General features: G+C 42.0%; 1 protein-coding gene across 3 annotated transcripts in view; it reads left to right on the forward strand.

Moving 5' to 3' along the window:
* Crebbp (CREB binding protein) overlaps positions 1-18,024 on the forward strand; it is a 125,955-nt gene that overhangs the window by 49,390 nt on the left and 58,541 nt on the right. For all 3 annotated transcript variants that reach the window (XM_047532974.1, XM_047532973.1, XM_047532975.1), the window contains one exon: positions 3,949-4,125. In XM_047532974.1, the coding sequence (XP_047388930.1) occupies positions 3,949-4,125 (177 nt within the window). The remainder of the gene's footprint in view (positions 1-3,948; positions 4,126-18,024) is intronic.

Below are 18,024 nucleotides of genomic sequence, written 5' to 3' on the forward strand. Positions count from 1 at the left end.
GCTCTTGGGCTCTAAGGAGCTGTGGTTGTCAGATCTCATAACTTTGTCTTGCTAAGGCCACTACGGTCCCCCACCCTATCCCATCCTTAGAGTAGGTAGACTCTAGTCTGGCACTCTTCCCCCCCCATCTTATCTATTGTGTTCTTTGCTTACATATTTTTATTCTTTCAGTGAAGAGACAAGCAGGTGTTGAAATGACTGATACACTTCATCACAGTGTTTTTTCATTGGAAAATTTAGTAGAGCTTAAGGCATTATTTAATAGATTCCATTATGGGAGAGGTATTTTTAGGTTCTTACTGCAGTTGAATTTTTCTGAGATTGAACTTAAATACATGCGCATGAAGGGCTGTTTGGAAGGACAAAGTAGAAACACTTGACATGTATGGACTGTTGAAGGGTGCTAGCACTCCCATCATTGTTGACCTGTTCATGTGTCCCTTTCACAGTCATGAGCATTCCCTGTTTCCATTCTGTTCTGCTTTTTGGATTTTACTGAAAAGATTACTGTGGAAGTTCTCTAGGAGCCTTACAACAAATTCTGATGAACTTCAGTGGAAAATAAAGCCACATTCACTAGATAATCATTAAGTAACTGTGGGGAAATTAAATGAAGGTTTTTAATTAATCAAAGTGACATTATGATTGTACTATTTCATTTTGAGCATTTGTGCTCCAAATGCACATGTGTTAGCCTAGGCTTGGGACCACAGATGTTCAATTTGATTTATGAAGAATAGATACAGAATAGTAATTTAGAAATTTAGAATTTCTAGAAGCAAATGGCTTATTCCTTAAACTTCAGCTGAGGGCTGGAGTGTGGCCCTTGAGTTTTTCATCTCCTTAGAGACTGTTTGAGGTGAGTCAAGGCTAGACTGCTTGAAGATGATCAGTGACCCTTTGGAGGACTATGGCCTTGTTGGAGTGACTCTTTGGCTTGTTGTTAACTAACTCTGAGCTGGCCAAGGAAAGGATGGGGCCAGACCCTGGATTTGTTTGCTTTTGTCATGGCTCAGGTTGAACCCCTGTGAGGTAGCCATTTCTAACATGCCATATGAGACCTTAGACTTTGCCATGGCTCTTAACCTTTTAAGAAGTCTAACCATGTGGAAACAGTTTCCATTCTATCTGATGTCCAAGGGGAAAAGATGCAGAGGAATTTCTGGAAGAAATCTTTATCAGAGTGCTCCCAAACACGGGGTTCCTCTTTGAAATTGACTATTTAGCAAGTACCACTTAGTCTGACCAGATAGTATTACTTCACTGACCAGTTACACCCATCCCATTTTCACCTTGTCAAAATGATCATTGGAATGCTGTCAGAAAAAAAAAAAGTTTTAGAAGTGGGTCTTTAAAACAGGTCAGACATGCCGGGTGCGGTGGCATATGCCTGTAACCCCAGCTACTCAGAAGACAGGCAGGATTACAAGTTCAAGGCCTCTGCAACTTCAGGAGACCCTGTGTCAAAATTAAAATAAAAAATTAAAAGGGCTCAGAGTGTAGCTTACTAGTAGTGTGCACTTGGGTTCAGTCCCCAGTACTGAAAACAAACAAACAAAAAATATAATAGGAAATAAAACAGATCAGGTGAACTAAGAACCATAGGCTCTCTTGGTGCTTGTTGTCCTTTTCATGTTTGTTTCCCTTTCTTCACTGAAGGGGCATTTGATGTGAGTAGAACAGTTATCTGGTCCTTCACCACACACTACCTCCCGTCTACTGTGGTTGCTTAATGCTAGTCAAATCCTAATTAATCAGAAACTTCCAAATGACATTGATTTCTTGTTTGCCAGATTTGCGGTATAAGGGACATACTCCATCGTAAGTAGGAAAGCTGTCTACTGGTGCTCAGCCCTGGGCTTGGTGCACAGCGGACCATTGGTAAATGCTGTTGACAAGGACAGGTTGAAGAGAGGGAATGAGATCATATATTCTGACAAGTGGCCCAAAGTAGAGAGATGGAGGAATTAGAAATTTTTGAATGTATAATGTTTGTTAATGGTTTCAAATTCTGGGCCTTTAAGAACTTAACTAGAATTTAGCACAGTACTTTCTGAAATTACACATTCCTGCTATTTCACATAACACTTGAAGGAACCTAGCTGAGACTCTAAAACACTCATATTTGCTCACTACAGTCTCACATTGATGAACTCTCCTGAGATGAAGGTTGAAGTTCATTTGTGAGCCTGGTGAAAGATTTGTGTTTCAGTTTACTCACATAGAACACATAGGGCAAAAGTGGTAGCTAGAAGGATTTCATTTTCAGAAAGGTGAGAAATGCCAACTCTGAGGACTTGGTGTGGAGGGAAGTCACCTGTATATAAGAAGGCATAGCACAAGATGTTTTTGGTTAAAGTACTTTGATTCTGTATGTTTGTGTGGGTATTTCAGCAGAAAAGGGTCGTTTGGAGTTAGTTGTGTTGCATGTTGATTGTTTGCAGCCTAGACTTTTAGAGCTGAAAGAAATCATGTGACCTGTCTTGTTCAAGACACTTACCTTGCAAATGAGGAGATGGAAATTCCTAGAGGGATGTAAATTACCCAGAGTGGATGTATTGACTGCAGTCACCAGGTGAGGCTGGCGGTGAGTTCTTGGACGGAAACTCACTCCTGGAGGTCTTTCCTATCCAGACATCAAAGAGACTAGGATGCTAGAAATGTAGAGCAAGTGTTGGACAGCTTGTGAGAAAGCAAAGGTAGGCAACTCAGACATCCAGTTTCTTAACGATTAGTCTTTGTTTCCTCCCCAAGGGGGACAAGTAAGCGTCAAGGTATTGTGTTGGGGATTCCTATATTAAGGAGGCTTGGAGCTGAGGTGACCTTAGGAAACTGGCCTGGGTCTATGGTTGGTCTCCTGGAGGCACAGCTGAGAGTTCCTCCTTCCCATTCTTGCCTAATCTACCATATATTTAGTTTTATTTCACTTATTTCTTTTTTATTTTGTAGTACTGGGAATGGAATCCAGGGGGTCATGCATACTAGGCAAGTGCTCTACCACTGAGCTATATCCCAGCCATTCCACCTTTTTTGAGACAGTCTCATTAAGTTGCTGAGGCTGTCCTCCTTGTGATCCTGTTTCCTCAGCCTTCCAAGTCACATGGGTTACAGGGTTGAACCACCATATCTGGCTCCCAGCCTCTCCTTTTTTGTTTAGAAATATTTTATTGGCTATAATTTTATATAATGTATCATTTGAATTCTCCTCTTAACTTATGGTAATGACATAAAAGAAAATCTTTTGACCCTTAACCCTTTTAAAAATTTCAAGGCATGTTCCAAGTTGTGTAGGCTGATCTCAAACTTGCAATCCTCCTGCTTTAGCCTCCAAAGTAGCAGGATTATAGGTATGTGTCATCATGCCTGGTTTGCTTTAATTTTTTAAAAAAGGTTCATTAGGGGAAATTTCTAGAATGTGTACTGTTAGAGGGGACGATGTAGCCCCTGCTTACTTTGTGTAGTTGGCAGTCACCAGCCTTTCATACATGCCCCTCTTGCTGCCACCAGCTACCTTGCTGGATCATTTTAAGGCAAATCCAGGATACATCATTTTATTACCCGTACTTCTACTTTGCATTTTGAACTAATGAAAATTTAGTTCACATCTGAACTAACTCCCTGAGACTCTGGAAAAGGACCCTTATCTGGGAAGGAGGAGTATGGCTGTGAGGGAGGGAGAAAAGTCCTTCCTCTTCTGGGGTGGTGTTTAGGATCGGTCATAACTGTTTGAAGCTTCTTCATTAGACTCCTCCCTGCAGTTTTAGTGTTGAGCAACTTGCTGTGTTCATAATCCTGACTGTGGGCTCTGATAATGAGCCTTTATTTTATAATTTCATTGGAAATAAACAATTTTTCCATCATTGAAGTTCATCAAGTGAACATTTCTGAGACCTTTCCTTTAATGAATGTTCGCATTGTGACAGCTGATCTTACCTGTTTTTGTTTCAGATGGGAATGACTGGTAACACAAGTCCATTTGGACAACCCTTCAGTCAGGCTGGAGGGCAGCAAATGGGAGCCACTGGAGTGAACCCCCAATTACCCAGCAAACAGAGCATGGTCAATAGTTTGCCTACCTTCCCTACAGACATCAAGAATACTTCAGTCACCAACGTGCCAAATATGGTAAGGTGCCCTTGGCGCTCAGTGCTTTGGAACTTGGTGGGTGCTTTGGCATATGGATTTTATTGCTCTGACAGTGATAGTCTATAACTGAAAGTGTGTCAAGTGGGTGATACGAAGATAACCCATATTTCTTATGATTAAGTAACTCTCTAAATGATCTTTACATTGTCTGTGATGAGCTGGCAACAGGAGGGATAGCCACTGCTCCCAGACTTCCTTTGTTTATGAAGAAACTTGACATATGTTACCTTTCTCTCTGGAATCACCAGAATCAGCAAGACTGGCTTTTTGTTAGCTTGCTGTTCGGTAGTGATTTGAAGCTGTCAGTAAAAGTCCATCAATTTGTGTTATGGTCAAACAAATGACGTTTTTTTGATGAGGCAGGTTTGTTTTATTGATGAGGCAGGTCTTGTGCCTGACTTGATGATTTCATGTCTTCATTCTCCCCAAGAGTTTCTGTCTATAAATAGGAACTTTCCCCAAACCCTCTACTATTCAATATATTTGTACCACAAAGTAAATCTTTGTTAATTCAGATTGTGGAGGGAGCACTGCCTGCCTTGGTCCATCCTCACTGTGTACCCCAACTGCTGAACATCTGATCTGCGTTGGTGGTTGGTCAGGCCCTAACTAGACAACTCTTTTCTTTCCTGGGCCTGCTGCCAGTGGTCAGATCTTCAAAGCTTACCACTCATATATTCCTGCAGTAGCAATTTGGGACACCTTAGAAGAAAGCCAGGGGATTATGTTAAAAATGCCTCACCCCTACCCCAGTACTAGGGATCAGATCAAGGGACACTCTACTACTGAGCTATATCTTCAGCACTTTTAATTTTTAATTTTGAGATAAGGTTTTCTCTCTAAGTTACCCAGGCTGGCCTCAAACTTTTTTCTTTCTTTTTTTTTTTTTGGTGCTGGGGATTTGAACCCAGGGCTTTGTGCTTGCGAGGCAAACACTCTACCAACCGAGCTATATCCCTAGCCCCGGCCTCAAACTTTTGATTTTCCTGCCTCAGCCTACTGAGCAGATGGTATTACAGGCATGGGCCACTGTGCCTAGCATCCCTTTTCTCCTGTAAAATTGTGTTTGGAGTTGGGGATGTAGCTCACTGGTAGAGTGCTTGCTTAGCATGTGCTAGTCCTGGGGTTCAAGCAACACACACACACACTTCCTTACCCTCTCTCCTTTACCTACACCTGACTAATAGAATCCCTCCACTCTGGGTCCCATTGTCAGCCTTGGCTACTGCTTTGTACGACTGAATCTGCTGGCTGTGGTCTGCTCATCAAGGCAGTGTCTGTTTACTGGACAAAGGCTTCTCTCCTTCCTGCACCAGGGCTACAGGGCCTCTCTGCCCTGGGGCTTCTCAGTTCTCTACTACAGGGCCTCTTGGGCTGTAGGGGATGTTTAACAGCATTTCTGGACACTTCCCAGGAGATACTCATGGCCCTTTCTCCCTATTCCATTTGTGGCAATCAGAAATGTGTCCAGATATTAACATAAGTTCCATAGGGGTACAGCCACTCCCCCCCATTTGGACCCCCTACTGTGGAGAATGATTGGAGGAAGCCCTAACAGCAATGTCTCATCCTTTTGTCTGTCTTTTGAAATCTGACAGGAGTCAAACCTTTTCCCTCCTCTACCCTTTTCTCCCCTACCCACTTTCTCTCTCTTCGGCTTCCCAGGATCATGGTAAACTGAGGAAGTGTTTTTTTCCATGAGAATTGTGCTGCTTGTTTGGGGACCACTTTCCCACAAAAGTCCATGTGGACTTAAGGGGAGAGATCCACAAGCAGGTGCCTTCAAAGAGCAAACTTGAGTGACTGCTTCTGCTGTTAGTCTGGACCCTTTATTTCGGAGGCCCCAGGGTGGGCTGAGCTCCAGCATGTCTGGGAGGCAGCATGATCCCAGTGTGGCCTCCCTGCTGGAGGCGTGGCTGGCAAGGAGGTCATGAATACACGTGGTTTGCCTGGCATCTTTCTACATGTGTTCATGCCCTTTGATTTACCTCATTTCTGCAGTGACCTTGTGAGAGGCATCATTAGAGGCCCCATTTTACAGATGAGGATGTTGAGCCTCTGAGGGAGTTTGGTTTGTTTGAGACCATATAACTTCCTGTCTGTAAAGCTCTTTTTAATTAAATCCCCATGTCATGCTTAAGCCCTGGTTCCTGGATGTCATCCTTCAGAAGCCCTGAGTCCCCAGAGAATGCGTCCCTCACCTGTGCTTATCTGGCTTGTTTGCAGTTCCTCCATTGTGTTGTATGATCTTCTTGAATTTTCTCCATTATATCTGGCCTCTTGAAATCCACAGGTTTTTGCATGATGAGGAAAAGTGGTTACAGAAAAACTAGGTCTGTTCAGTGAGAAAAAGGAAAATAAGTCTTGAACCTACTTGTACTTCTTTTCATGTTTTGGGAAGTAACCTTTGAAATTTGACTAGATTTGGTACCAAACAGTTTAGGTCTGGACTGCGGTGCCAAATTACCTGGTGCCTGGTCACGCTCTAAGTTACACAGCGTGTACTAAGGATTTCTTGCTTTCTTGCCTCTGGGTTTCTACAGGATTACAACTTTGCTGAGTGGTGTTAAGAAAGGGAAGGGATGTGCTTGTTCCTTTAATTTGTCCCATTTTGGGGGGGGTCCTTCTGTGTGCCCAAGTACTGGTGTAGCGTTCAGATACAGGGATGAGTGTTGCAGGATGGGCTCCTCATGAACTTGGGACTATATTGGTGACAGGAAATAAGTAGAAAACGGCACCAAGGTTTGCATAGCATGCAGTGATTGAAATTGACACAGGAACCACCTAACATGGAGCCCTCAGAGAAGGCTGCACTGAAAAAGGGACATTTGAAGATGTTATAGAGACCCCAGTGAACCAAGAGGGCATTGTCTTGTGTAGGAACTAACAGGAGTCCAGTGCATTGGAAAGATGACACTTGGGGAGGGGAGAACAGGTATGTGAAGCTGAGGACCAAATAGGAGCCAGTTAGGGGGGGCCTTGGATAGAAGGAGGGCCCTCTACTTGCAGGGAAATGATCTGTGGTCTTAGCATCGTTCAGTCTTTTCTGACTGCCAGCTGGAGAGGATTGAGGATGGAGTGCACTGCTGGAGGCTGGAGGAGCTAGTGGTCTAAATGTGGTTGAATGCAATGGAGGTAGGAGACTAGCTGAGGTTTTCCCTTTGGGTAGCTGTGTGGAGTAAGTGGGAGACCTGATGGAGAGGACCGAGGGAAGGGCTTGAGTGACTGCACTCTGGATTAGTGCCTTGGGAGATACTTGTGGATTCCCAAGAGGGGATGAAAACAGGTAGGAATACGAGTAGGGCAGACATTGGCCATCTGGGAGTCAACAGCACACACACAGCACACAATGCATTCACAACTGTGGGATGAATAACATGGCCCAGAGAGAACACTAGACAGCCTGGCTAGGGACGACAAGAAGGAAGAACCAGCAAAGGGGATGGTAGGGGGAGTGAGTCACCACAGCCGAGAAAAGACCTCTAGACTGGAGAAAATGGTGGCTGCTGAGAGACTGGTAAGTTGAGGGCAGATGACATCATTAGAGAGTGCAGGTTAGTCTGTGGGGGAGTATGGTCTTCCACTGAGAGATGTGATCTACACTTACGGAGACCTGGGGACCAACAACCGCCGTGGCCACCGCTGACACTCCCAGCCTCCCTTACTGTAGGCTGTGTTGCCAGGAATGCTGAAAGGGTGAGTGCCTCTCTTGGAAGTAGCATCATTCTTGAGGACTTTCTCAAAAGGAAAGGAAAGTCATGCTTCAGAAGCCATGCATAGCCAGACAAAGTGGCACATTGACTTGGGAGACTGAGGCAGGAGGATCGGGAGTACAAAGCCAGCCTCAGCAACTCACCAGGGCCCTAAGGAACTTAGCAAGACTGTCTCAAAATAAAAAATGGGCTGGGGATGTGGCTCAGTGGTTAAGTGCCCCTGGGTTCAATCCCAAGTACCCAAAAGGAAAAAAAAAAGGAAATGTACATTTTCTTAAATTTTCAGACGTATCTCATTGTGGCTCTTATCTTTGATCATTTTATTTGAAATCTCTTATTTTATGTAGATTTAGAGGTTAAAAAATCTCTATATACTATTTCATAATTAAGTGCACCCTTTTTTGTACATTTCTCTGCAGAGATGCACATCTCTGAAGTCTGTGTTAGACTTAGTTAATTCTTTGATTTAGTGACGTGCAGAATGTATTGTTTTACTTGTTCATAAGTTGAATTAATAAGGGTAACAATTATTAAAAATACACATTTACAGTTTATTAGGACAGTCTGTGTGGATGTAAGGATTTAGAAATTAAAATTTATTGACAGACGAAGAGGAGCAGGCTTTGTGGGAGAGAGGCTGAGTCTCCCTTTTAGGTTGGGTATGAGTGTGCTGGGCCCATCTGTGAGCAGGATGTGCATGCTGGGAACTGAAGCCTCACAGGCAGGCAGGGATGAGCAGGCCATTTAAGAGCAGTGCTTTTGGAAGAGGTGCCACCTGATTCTTGATGACATTGTCCTGTCTAAGCTTCAGCTTGAGCTTTCTGCCACTTCCACAAAGCGCTGTTTGGAAGTGGGACTCACCTTTGACCAGGAACATTTTATGACCAGAGGGACCTCGTCTCCAGGTTTCCCCATATGGTTTCCCAAAGTTATTTCTGATATGGAGTTCCTGTGTGGACTTTATTTTAAAGAAAAATTTAAACTACATTATGGGGAGATTCATCAGGTGTGTTGTTTATAAACTGCAGTGACATACACCTGTGATCCTAGCAGCTCAGGAGGCTGAGACAGGAGGATTACAAGTTTGGGGGCCAACCTTAGCAACTTCAGACCCTGCTTCAAAATTTAAAAAAGTTTTTTTTTTTAAAAAGGGCTGGGGGGCTGGGATTGTGGCTCACTGGTAGAGTGCTTGCCTAGCATGTGGGAGGCACTGAGTTTGATTCTCAGCGTCACATATAAATAAATGAATAAAATGAAGGTCTATCCATATCTAAAAAAAAAACCAAAACAAAACGTAAAAGAACTGGGGACATTGCTCAGTGCTGCTGAATTCAAATTTTAAAAAATTCTCAAAATGATAAGAGTGGTGTTGTAATTTGTTTTGATTATGTGTCAGAATATTGACATGGAGGTTTTAGACCAGGCCTCTGGCAGCTGCTGATTGATGTCTAAACAGAAAGGAAGTGTGTCTGGTGGTGGACTGTTCATGCAGTGCGGAAGGTTGTAGAGTTGTCTTTTCTGTCCTGCTTGAATAACCTGGCTGGGGCAGTGACATTGGCAGCATTCGAGTGTCAAGTCATGGGCAACTGGCCTTGCTCAGGCTGTTCACACATCCCTGTATCTTCCGTTTTGTGTGTCAGTGACAGGTGGTTCCTGGGTCTCACCTTGTCGTTGTGATTCAGAAGCTTTCAGAAAGAAAGTTGTGAAGAGCTCCATTTTTGTGACCACTCTTTGTGAAACTTCAGGTTTTTTCTTATTCAGTTTCCCAGTTTATGGCTCCTAATTCCCTCCAGTGTAATTTAGATAATTCACAAGTAGGTGGTCTTATGGTCCTTTTCCTTTTACGCTGAAATCTGCACTTTAAACTAGCCCCTCTGGTGATTCTGATGTAGAGTAAAGGTCATGAGAGCCACTGCCTGTGAAATGTTGATGGCCAAGTGCCTTCCTGTGCCCTACAGAGTGGGCTTGCTTTGTTGGTCTTGCTGTTGCTGTCCTCCTTAACCTTAATACTTCAAAAGCCTTCACTATCCCCACTGCCAGCTCTGTTCCTCGTGTTCTCATCATTGCCTTTCCCTTGGGTCTAGCTTCTGATGATTGGGGGATCAAGATGAAACTTCATGAAGGCCAGGGTTCTCTTTGTCCTTGTCTTCAGTGGGCTCATCCCATGGTTTAGATTTCCTCCCCAGATGCTGAGGTTCATCATTGTTACACACAAGTGCTTTTAACATCCTACATGAAGATCTGAAGACTTGTCTAGCGTTTGCCTTTGTCCACTAGGGAGGGTGCTTGCAAAGTTCTCCCAGGGGTGATCAACCAGTGGTTGTGTAGCCACCTTACTGTGACAGCACCTCTGTGTAAAGCCACATTGAGATTGTGACTATGTCTCACTGATAAAATTAGAGAATATGGGTAAATGTTTGAATGCGAGCCTTTGTCCATAATTGTTACTAATTTAAGTGTTTGTGTATTTTAAAGAATTTATATCCATTTCTTCCATCATACTGGCTCCACTTGTATCCTGAAGATTGCTGAGAAAATCTGTATGCACGACCTTCAAAGAATAACTTTTGGTCTAAAATTCTTAACAATAGCTTAGTATAAATCCTTTCTTCTGTTTAGATATCCCCATTTGTTCTGGCAAAAAATATCAGCTGGGAAACATAGTATAAGTACAAAATATATGTGACTTGTGGCACATAATAGGAAACTATAAATTGGGGAAAATTTGCCAATCCTGTGTATTAGCCCTCTGTATCTGTAGGTTCTGCATCTGTGGATTCAACCAACCGCAGATGGAAATTAGTTTCTAAGTGTAACATACATTATTCTCTAAACAGTGTGGTATAAGAACTATTTATGTGGCACTTTCCTTGTATTGGGTATTAAAGTAATTTAGAGATGATTTAAAGAATTCGGGAGGCTGTGCCTAGGCTATAAGCAGACAGTCCATTTTATGTAAGGGTCTTGAGCATCAACAGATTTTGTTATCCTTGAGGGCCCTCTCACTGTAATACTAGGAATGACTGTAGAGTCCAGAGTCTGGGTAGGATAGCCTTTTCCTCAACAAAACCTCCTCGTTGGAAGCATAAACTGTGCCCACAGATACATAGCTCTTTCACTTCATGGAAAGTAGAGACCAGGTCAAAAGTTTCCTGAAGACTAAAGGAGATGTGCTGTGTACTTACTCAGAACTAGCACCACAGTGTCTGCCTGCCTGTTAATAGCAAGCAGAAGAGGTGTTTACCAGGCATTTCTGAGAAATTAGTGACCTTTAGAACTTAGTAGACGATAAGTGTGATGATGCAGGATGAGGACAGTCATAGCCAGCCGTGGTGCCTACACAGTGCCTCAGTGTCTGAAGTGTTCTGAGACATGTTGGTCCTCTTAAAGCCTGTCACCGTAACTTCCTCTTACCTTTCCTACAATCATCTGAATTGACTCTAAGGTTTAAGTCACCAGTAAACAATTGGCCTAATGAGTAATAGGTCAAGAAATCAAAAAGTTATTTTTGTCATTATTCCTAAAGACTTTTTCTTTACAGGTTTTTAGTAAATTGATAATCCTCAAACTGATCATTAGGGGAATGACTGATGCCTGTTAAGACCCTATAACTGAGTTGAGACCCACTGATTGGCTCCTTATCCCCATGGGACTAGATTGGGCACTGCCTGAGTTTTAGGGATGTGGAGATGGGGGCTGACTGGGTCTTGAGGGTTGCTCTGAAAGGTGGTAATGCATTTCTCCTTGTTCTTTTCTTGGTCTCTCTTCACACTGTTTGGAACACAGGGTCCTTTGAAGACATTATAATGTATACTCGGGCCCTTATTAGAAAATAACTTATTTGTGAGAAATGCCAGAATAAACTTTATTATGTACATTCTTGGTGCACATCCCTATGTCCTTAGGATAGAATGCAAGGTATATGAGAAAAATAGTTGGGACCAGTTACACAAAGTTATGTACCACTAATGATCCTTGTAAAAATACATGTTGAAATCTAAAAATTAAGGAATGCAAGGGCAAGTGAGAGTTTGCCCTTAAAGGTAGTCTGATGGATGGGATGTGACTGGTGAGTTACAGGGTCACTGACCCAGGCAAAGAGCTTGTGGCTAAGTTGAGTGAAGAAAACCAGGGTAGGTGAGTGGGCTGTACCCTGAAGCTTGTGGGTTGGTGAGCTTTTGTTCACAAGCTGGTCTTCAGTGGCTCAGAATGTTTAGCCAGTTTAACTCCCCAACTATACTGACCTCCTCCTTCTGCGTTTGAGTTTGACATGAACCGATTCTAATGCACGAAATGCTTGTTTATTTGGATAGATGCTATTATATAGCCTTCCAACAAGAACCATGTATCAGGTCTCTAGCATCACGCCATTCTCCCCAAACTGGGGGCTCTCACCTTGTTCTTGGTAGGAGAATATAATGTCATCTTACTTTGATTTGCATTTTTTTATATAACTAGTAAGAATTAAAGTGCTGTGTTTAGAGACGTGGTCATTTCTTATTTAAGTCACTTAGTTCCTATCCTATTAGATTTGCCGAGAACACTTTGGCAAAGTAGTCAGCCCTGTGTTGAGGAGGGGAGCAGAGATGTTGAGCATGGGGGCTCTGGGACTAGTCCTGAGTGAACCCCTCCCTTTGGGAGGTACAACTCTAGCACCCCCACACCCCGCCAAAAAAAAAATTTTATCAGTGATGACTGAGGGCCAGTAGTACTTTGCATTTTCAATACTTTGTAGTTCATGACTAAGACCTTTACCATCTTTACATTACAGAATATTCATCTTAATTATCTTCTAGTACCTGTACAGTTTCATTTTTTGTATCTTTCATACTTTTCTACTGGTTCTTCTGATTTCAGGATTTTCCCCACAAAGTGGAATGCTTTTGGGTTATAAAAATAGATGCTTGTAAAACATTCACACAATGCAGAATTATTAAAAAGTAAACTGTGAAAGACCCCCCTATATAATGTAATCAGCACATAGTTTTACTGAGGTTTTTCTAAGAACAGGTTCAAATAAAGTCAGTAAGGAAAAACTTCAGAGTACTGTTCTATAACCTTTTTTGCTTAATATAATTTAATTACTTAAAATCTAATTAATAACTTTTTGTTAAGGCATAAAAAAAATACAGTTATTATTTGTTGCCTTAAATAATGGTTGTTTTCCTGGGTGTGGTAGCACATACCTGTAGTCCCAGCTGCTGAGAGACTAAGGCAGGATCATCACAATTATGTGTGAGGCCAGCCTTGGCAGCGTAGTAAAACCCCCTTAGAATAAAAAATGGAAAGGAGGCCTGGGAATGTAGCTCAGTGGTAGAGAACTTACATAGCATCAATGGGCCCTGAGTTCAATTCCCAGTACCTCCAAAACCAAAACAAAACAAATGTTTTGTGTTACCTCCACCCCCCGCCCTCCCCCTTTTTTGATCTGCCAGGAATTTAGCCATTCTCCCACCCACATGACTTTATAAAACTGGGGTTATTTGAGTTCTGCCATATTATTTCATTATTGATCCTCATTATAAATCTATTTAATTTGACAGGCATTTGATTTTTCCAGTTTATCAGTATCCTCATTTTTGCATGGACATTTTAGCACACCCTTATCTAATTACTTCCCTAATCATCTATTACAAGAAGTAGAACTACTGGATCAAAATAAGTGCACATTTTTCCTTGTGATACATTCTTTTCCAAAGGCATACTAAGTTGCAAGTTTCACCAGTACTTGAGATTACCTGTTTCTCTGTACCCTCATTAACTACTCCACTGATTTTTTTTTTTTTTTTTAATGTTGGCCATACTGGTGTGGAAGATAGCTCATCATTTTATTTCACTTATTTGATAACTAGTGAGATAGAACTCTTTACCCACTTTGTTGAGATGTAGTTTATGTATCATACAGTTCCTTCTTTTAAGCAGCTCAAAAGGCATTGTGTATTCATCCCCACAGTTACTTGTATAGCAATTTTCATCACCCCAGAAGGGACCCCTACACTACTCAAAATCACTCTCTGGTTCTCCTGAAACCCAGCTCTAGCCAACTACAAACCTACTTTCTACCCCTATTATTTAATAGAAATGGAATTATACAACAAATGGTCTTTTGTGACTTCTTTCCATGAAAATACTATTTTAAAAATTCATGTTGTAGCATTTGTCAGTATTTGCTTTTTATGATTGAATAATATTCCACTTTGGTTATACCACAATTTATCTTTCCCTTCATTAGTTGATGAGTGACTGGTTTGCATTTTTTGACTTATAAATAAAGATTGTGAATGTTTGCTTTTTTTTTTAAACACAAACTGAAGTGCAAACATGCCTTTTTTAATTCCTCAAGTATTTACCTAGGAGTGGAATTGTGAGACCCTGTGGTAGCGCGTGTTGAGGCTGCATGGTTGCACATTCCTACCTGCAGTGCGTGAGTACCCACTTTCTTCACGCTTTCTCCCACACAGTTGCTGTTGTTAACATCTGTCTCTTTTATCATAGCCATCCTGGTGAGCATGCAGTGGCATCTCGTTGTGATTTTAATCTGCATTTCTGTAATGATTAATGATGTTGAATATCATGAGCTTATTGGCCACTGGATATCTTTTTTGGAGAAATTTCTGTTCAGCTTCCTTGCCTTTTACTCTTTAATTTTTATGTTACCAGGAATTGAACTCAGGTACTCTTTACCACTGAGCCCTTTCTATTTTTATTTTTTAAATTCTAAGATAGGATCTCACTGAGTTGCCCAGGTTGGCCTTAAACCTGGGATCCTATTGCATCAACCTCAGAGTCATGGCATTACAGGCGTATGTACATTACCACACCCAGCACCTTTGCCCATTTATCACTTGTATTTTTGGTGACATATCTAAAAAACTACTGCCTAAACCTAGGACGTGAAGATGTTCTCCTTTGTTCTTTGGTTCATTTTGAGTCAGTTCCTGAGGATGGTGTGGGGAGGGGTCCACTTTTCCTTGTGTTGATACACAGTGGTCTGGTCTGGTTTGGTCTTTTCTTTACCCCCTCCCTCCCCCCACCCCCCCAGTTTCCTTTTTTGTGTGTGTTGGGGCGGATACCGGGGATAGAACTCAGAGGAACATCTCTAGCCCTATTGTGGGTTTTATTTAGAGACAGGGTCTCTCTGAGTTGCTTAGCCCTCGCTAAGTTGATAAAGCTGGCTTTGAACTCACAATCCTTCTGCCTCAGCCTCCTGAGCCACTGGGATTACAGGCATGCGCCATTGCCACTGTGGGCTCCCTTTCCTTTCTTTTCTTCGTGTGTGGGTGCTGGGGCTGGTACCCAAGGGCCTCATGCAGGTGGTGCTGGGCTGCACTCCCAGCCCCTGGTGTCATCCTTTGTTCCATCAGTTGAAAAGACTGTTCTTCCTCTACATTGTCTCAGCATTGAGGTAGAGAAATTTTTTTGCGCTTCTTGTTTCTTTGTATTTTATGAGGTATTTGTTCATCTTTGCCCAGCTTTCTAGTGGGATAGTGTGATTTTTTTTTTTTTCTTAAGGGCTGTTTGTGTATGAGAATACCAACCAATTTTTTCCTTCAGTTTTTCCCCTTTTGAATCTTTATTCTTATATGCCTATGTTAAGAAGTGTTTCTCAAGATGCTCCTTTTCTGCATCTTAGTCTGTTTTCACTTACTTTATTCCATTCTGGAGTTTATTCTTGTATTCTTGTTTCAGGTAAAATAGCAGTCAGAGATGCCTGCCACTCCGCAGGTTGGAGCACCGTCTTTATCAGATGCTGGTTTCATGTGCATGTGTGTCTGTTTCTGGAACTCTATGTAGAGTGTGTTTCAGAGTCTGGCAATACAGATTCTCCTTTATTCTCAGTGTTTTAAAATTTTTCTTGACTATTGCAAAAACAAAATTGTATAAATGTATTGATGGCTTTGGGGGAGCTTCCAGCACTTAAGTTTTTCCCAGTCTTTAAAGGTAAGTTCCTTGTCCAAGCACTTTTCCTCTCTGTTCTTGGTGCCCACCTGGGCAGTGGGGACACTGGGAGACTCTGAAAGATGCTTCTGCAGGCCACCTGCAGTTCACTGTAGCCCTTTTATGTCATTGAACACCATCCTGGGGGAGGTGAGCAGTAAATGTACCTCTTATGTTTGTGAGTACTTGGCACAAACTGGAGCACTGGAAAAGTATAGCAAGTAACACATGGAACGCAAGACCCGGGGATACTAGACATGTGTTCTGTCTCTTATTGGCTCAGCGCCATCCTGCAGGTTGCTTTAAAGATGCATGTCATGTCCACAGTAGGAAGAGCTCTCTGAACTGCACTCATGTCCTCCATCCACAGGTAGGCAAATACTAGAGCAAGTTTTTAATATGTCATATGGTTTCCAACTCTGTTGACATATGGTCAAGTATAGTGCAAAAGATGCTACTAAAAACATATCCCAAATGAAAGGCAGTGAGCTAATTTTTGTTAAAACAAGATCTGCTTATAATTCAGTTGTAGGACTAGAATTTGTACCCAATTTTTTTGTTTTCCTTTTGTGTAGCATTTCTGTAACTTAAGAAGCAGTGAAAGGACAGCTGCATGGTCTCCTGAGCCAGCCAGTTGTCAAGCATACAGAAGGGAGAGGACAGTAGATGAAGAAATGTAAAGGTGATGAGCAGATGTAGGGTGATGAGCAGATGTAGCGTGTGGACCTTAAGTCTTGGTTTGTGCAAACCAGCTGTAGAAGACGTGGAATATGACTGGATATTAACTGATGGGAAAGAACAAGTACTTGTTTTCTGAGATGTGATAATGATATCCTTTCTACTTTTCTGCATATTTGAAATTTTATAAATGCAAAAGATACCTGAACAATGGCCATGCATTTCTCACTTTCATTCACATCTCCGTTCCCAGTTACTTGTTGTTGGACTTGGAGCATTGATGCAGAATGCCCGCAGGGGTGCAGTCACAAACTTTGCTTACAGACTCTCCATTTAAAATTGCAAAAACCCTTGGAGAGGAGAGGGCTTCCAGCTTATGCCCCACAGTGGGAAGCTAGTTTAATGAACATACAGTTATATGGTAAGATGCTATGCTTTCATTACAGATCATACCAACACCTATGAAATAACACAGTGGTATAGGGTAGGACCTGGAGAAACATACACAGACACATACATGTGTGTGTTTACAGAACTTATCTACATATCAGATAATTGATAATGGTTCCTACATGTGCATCTATATAGGGAAAAAGATCAGAAGAAATAAAAAATTTTAACGCTTTTTAGTGGTGGACCCCTGGATTTGGGGGCTTTAATTATTGTTAGTTATTCCCTTAATAGTTTTATTACTTTCCAAATTTCCTGCTGTGTTAGTCAGCTTTTTCTTCACAGTGACAAATATCTAAGAAAAAACTTGGAGTTGGAAAGATTTCTTTTGGTTCATGGTTGACTTGCCTCCGTTGCTTTGGGTCTGAGGTGAGGCAGAACAGTATGGTGGAAAGGTGTGTCGAAGGAAAACTGCTCATGGCAGCCAGGGACAGTGAGGTGTGGGGAGTGAGTACAGGACCAGGACTTCCTCCAAATGTGCCCTACCCGCCTGCAGTTCTTACCACTTCCTAATAGTTCATTCAAATTATTAATCCACTGATGAGACTGGAGTCCTCATGATGTAATCATTTCCCAAGCACCCCCAGCTGTGAACATTGCTTCCTTTGGGGACAAGCCTTCAGCACAAGTCTGTCGGGGGCACTTTATATCATGAGCATGACACCTGCAGTATATGTTTATTGCCTTTATATGTAATCAGGAAAAGGTAAACAGAAGGAATAGAGGCTTTTTTCTCATAGGATTTTTGTACTTCTGCATTCAGGGTGTTCTGCCATAGCCAGAATTTTGCTTTTTCTTTGGGCCATTCTTAGGCTTCTAGGAGTTGTACTCCCAAATGAAACACCATCTGACTTTCCTACACTTATTTTCTGAATTCTCATAGGAGTAAAACCCAGATAGAAAACCATAACTTTGGGGCTAGGGTTGTGGCTCAGTGGTAGAGCACTTGCCTACCACAGGTGAGGCCCTGGGTTCAATCCTCAGCACCACATTAAAAAAAAAACAAAAAACATTAACTAATTAGTTAAAGGTTAAATTCATTTAAAAAAAATAACTTTAAAAAATTAATCTTGATTAAGGACTATTTTTAGGGGCTGGG

Source organism: Sciurus carolinensis, chromosome 18 (assembly GCF_902686445.1).
Source record: "Sciurus carolinensis chromosome 18, mSciCar1.2, whole genome shotgun sequence".
NCBI lineage: Eukaryota > Metazoa > Chordata > Mammalia > Rodentia > Sciuridae > Sciurus > Sciurus carolinensis.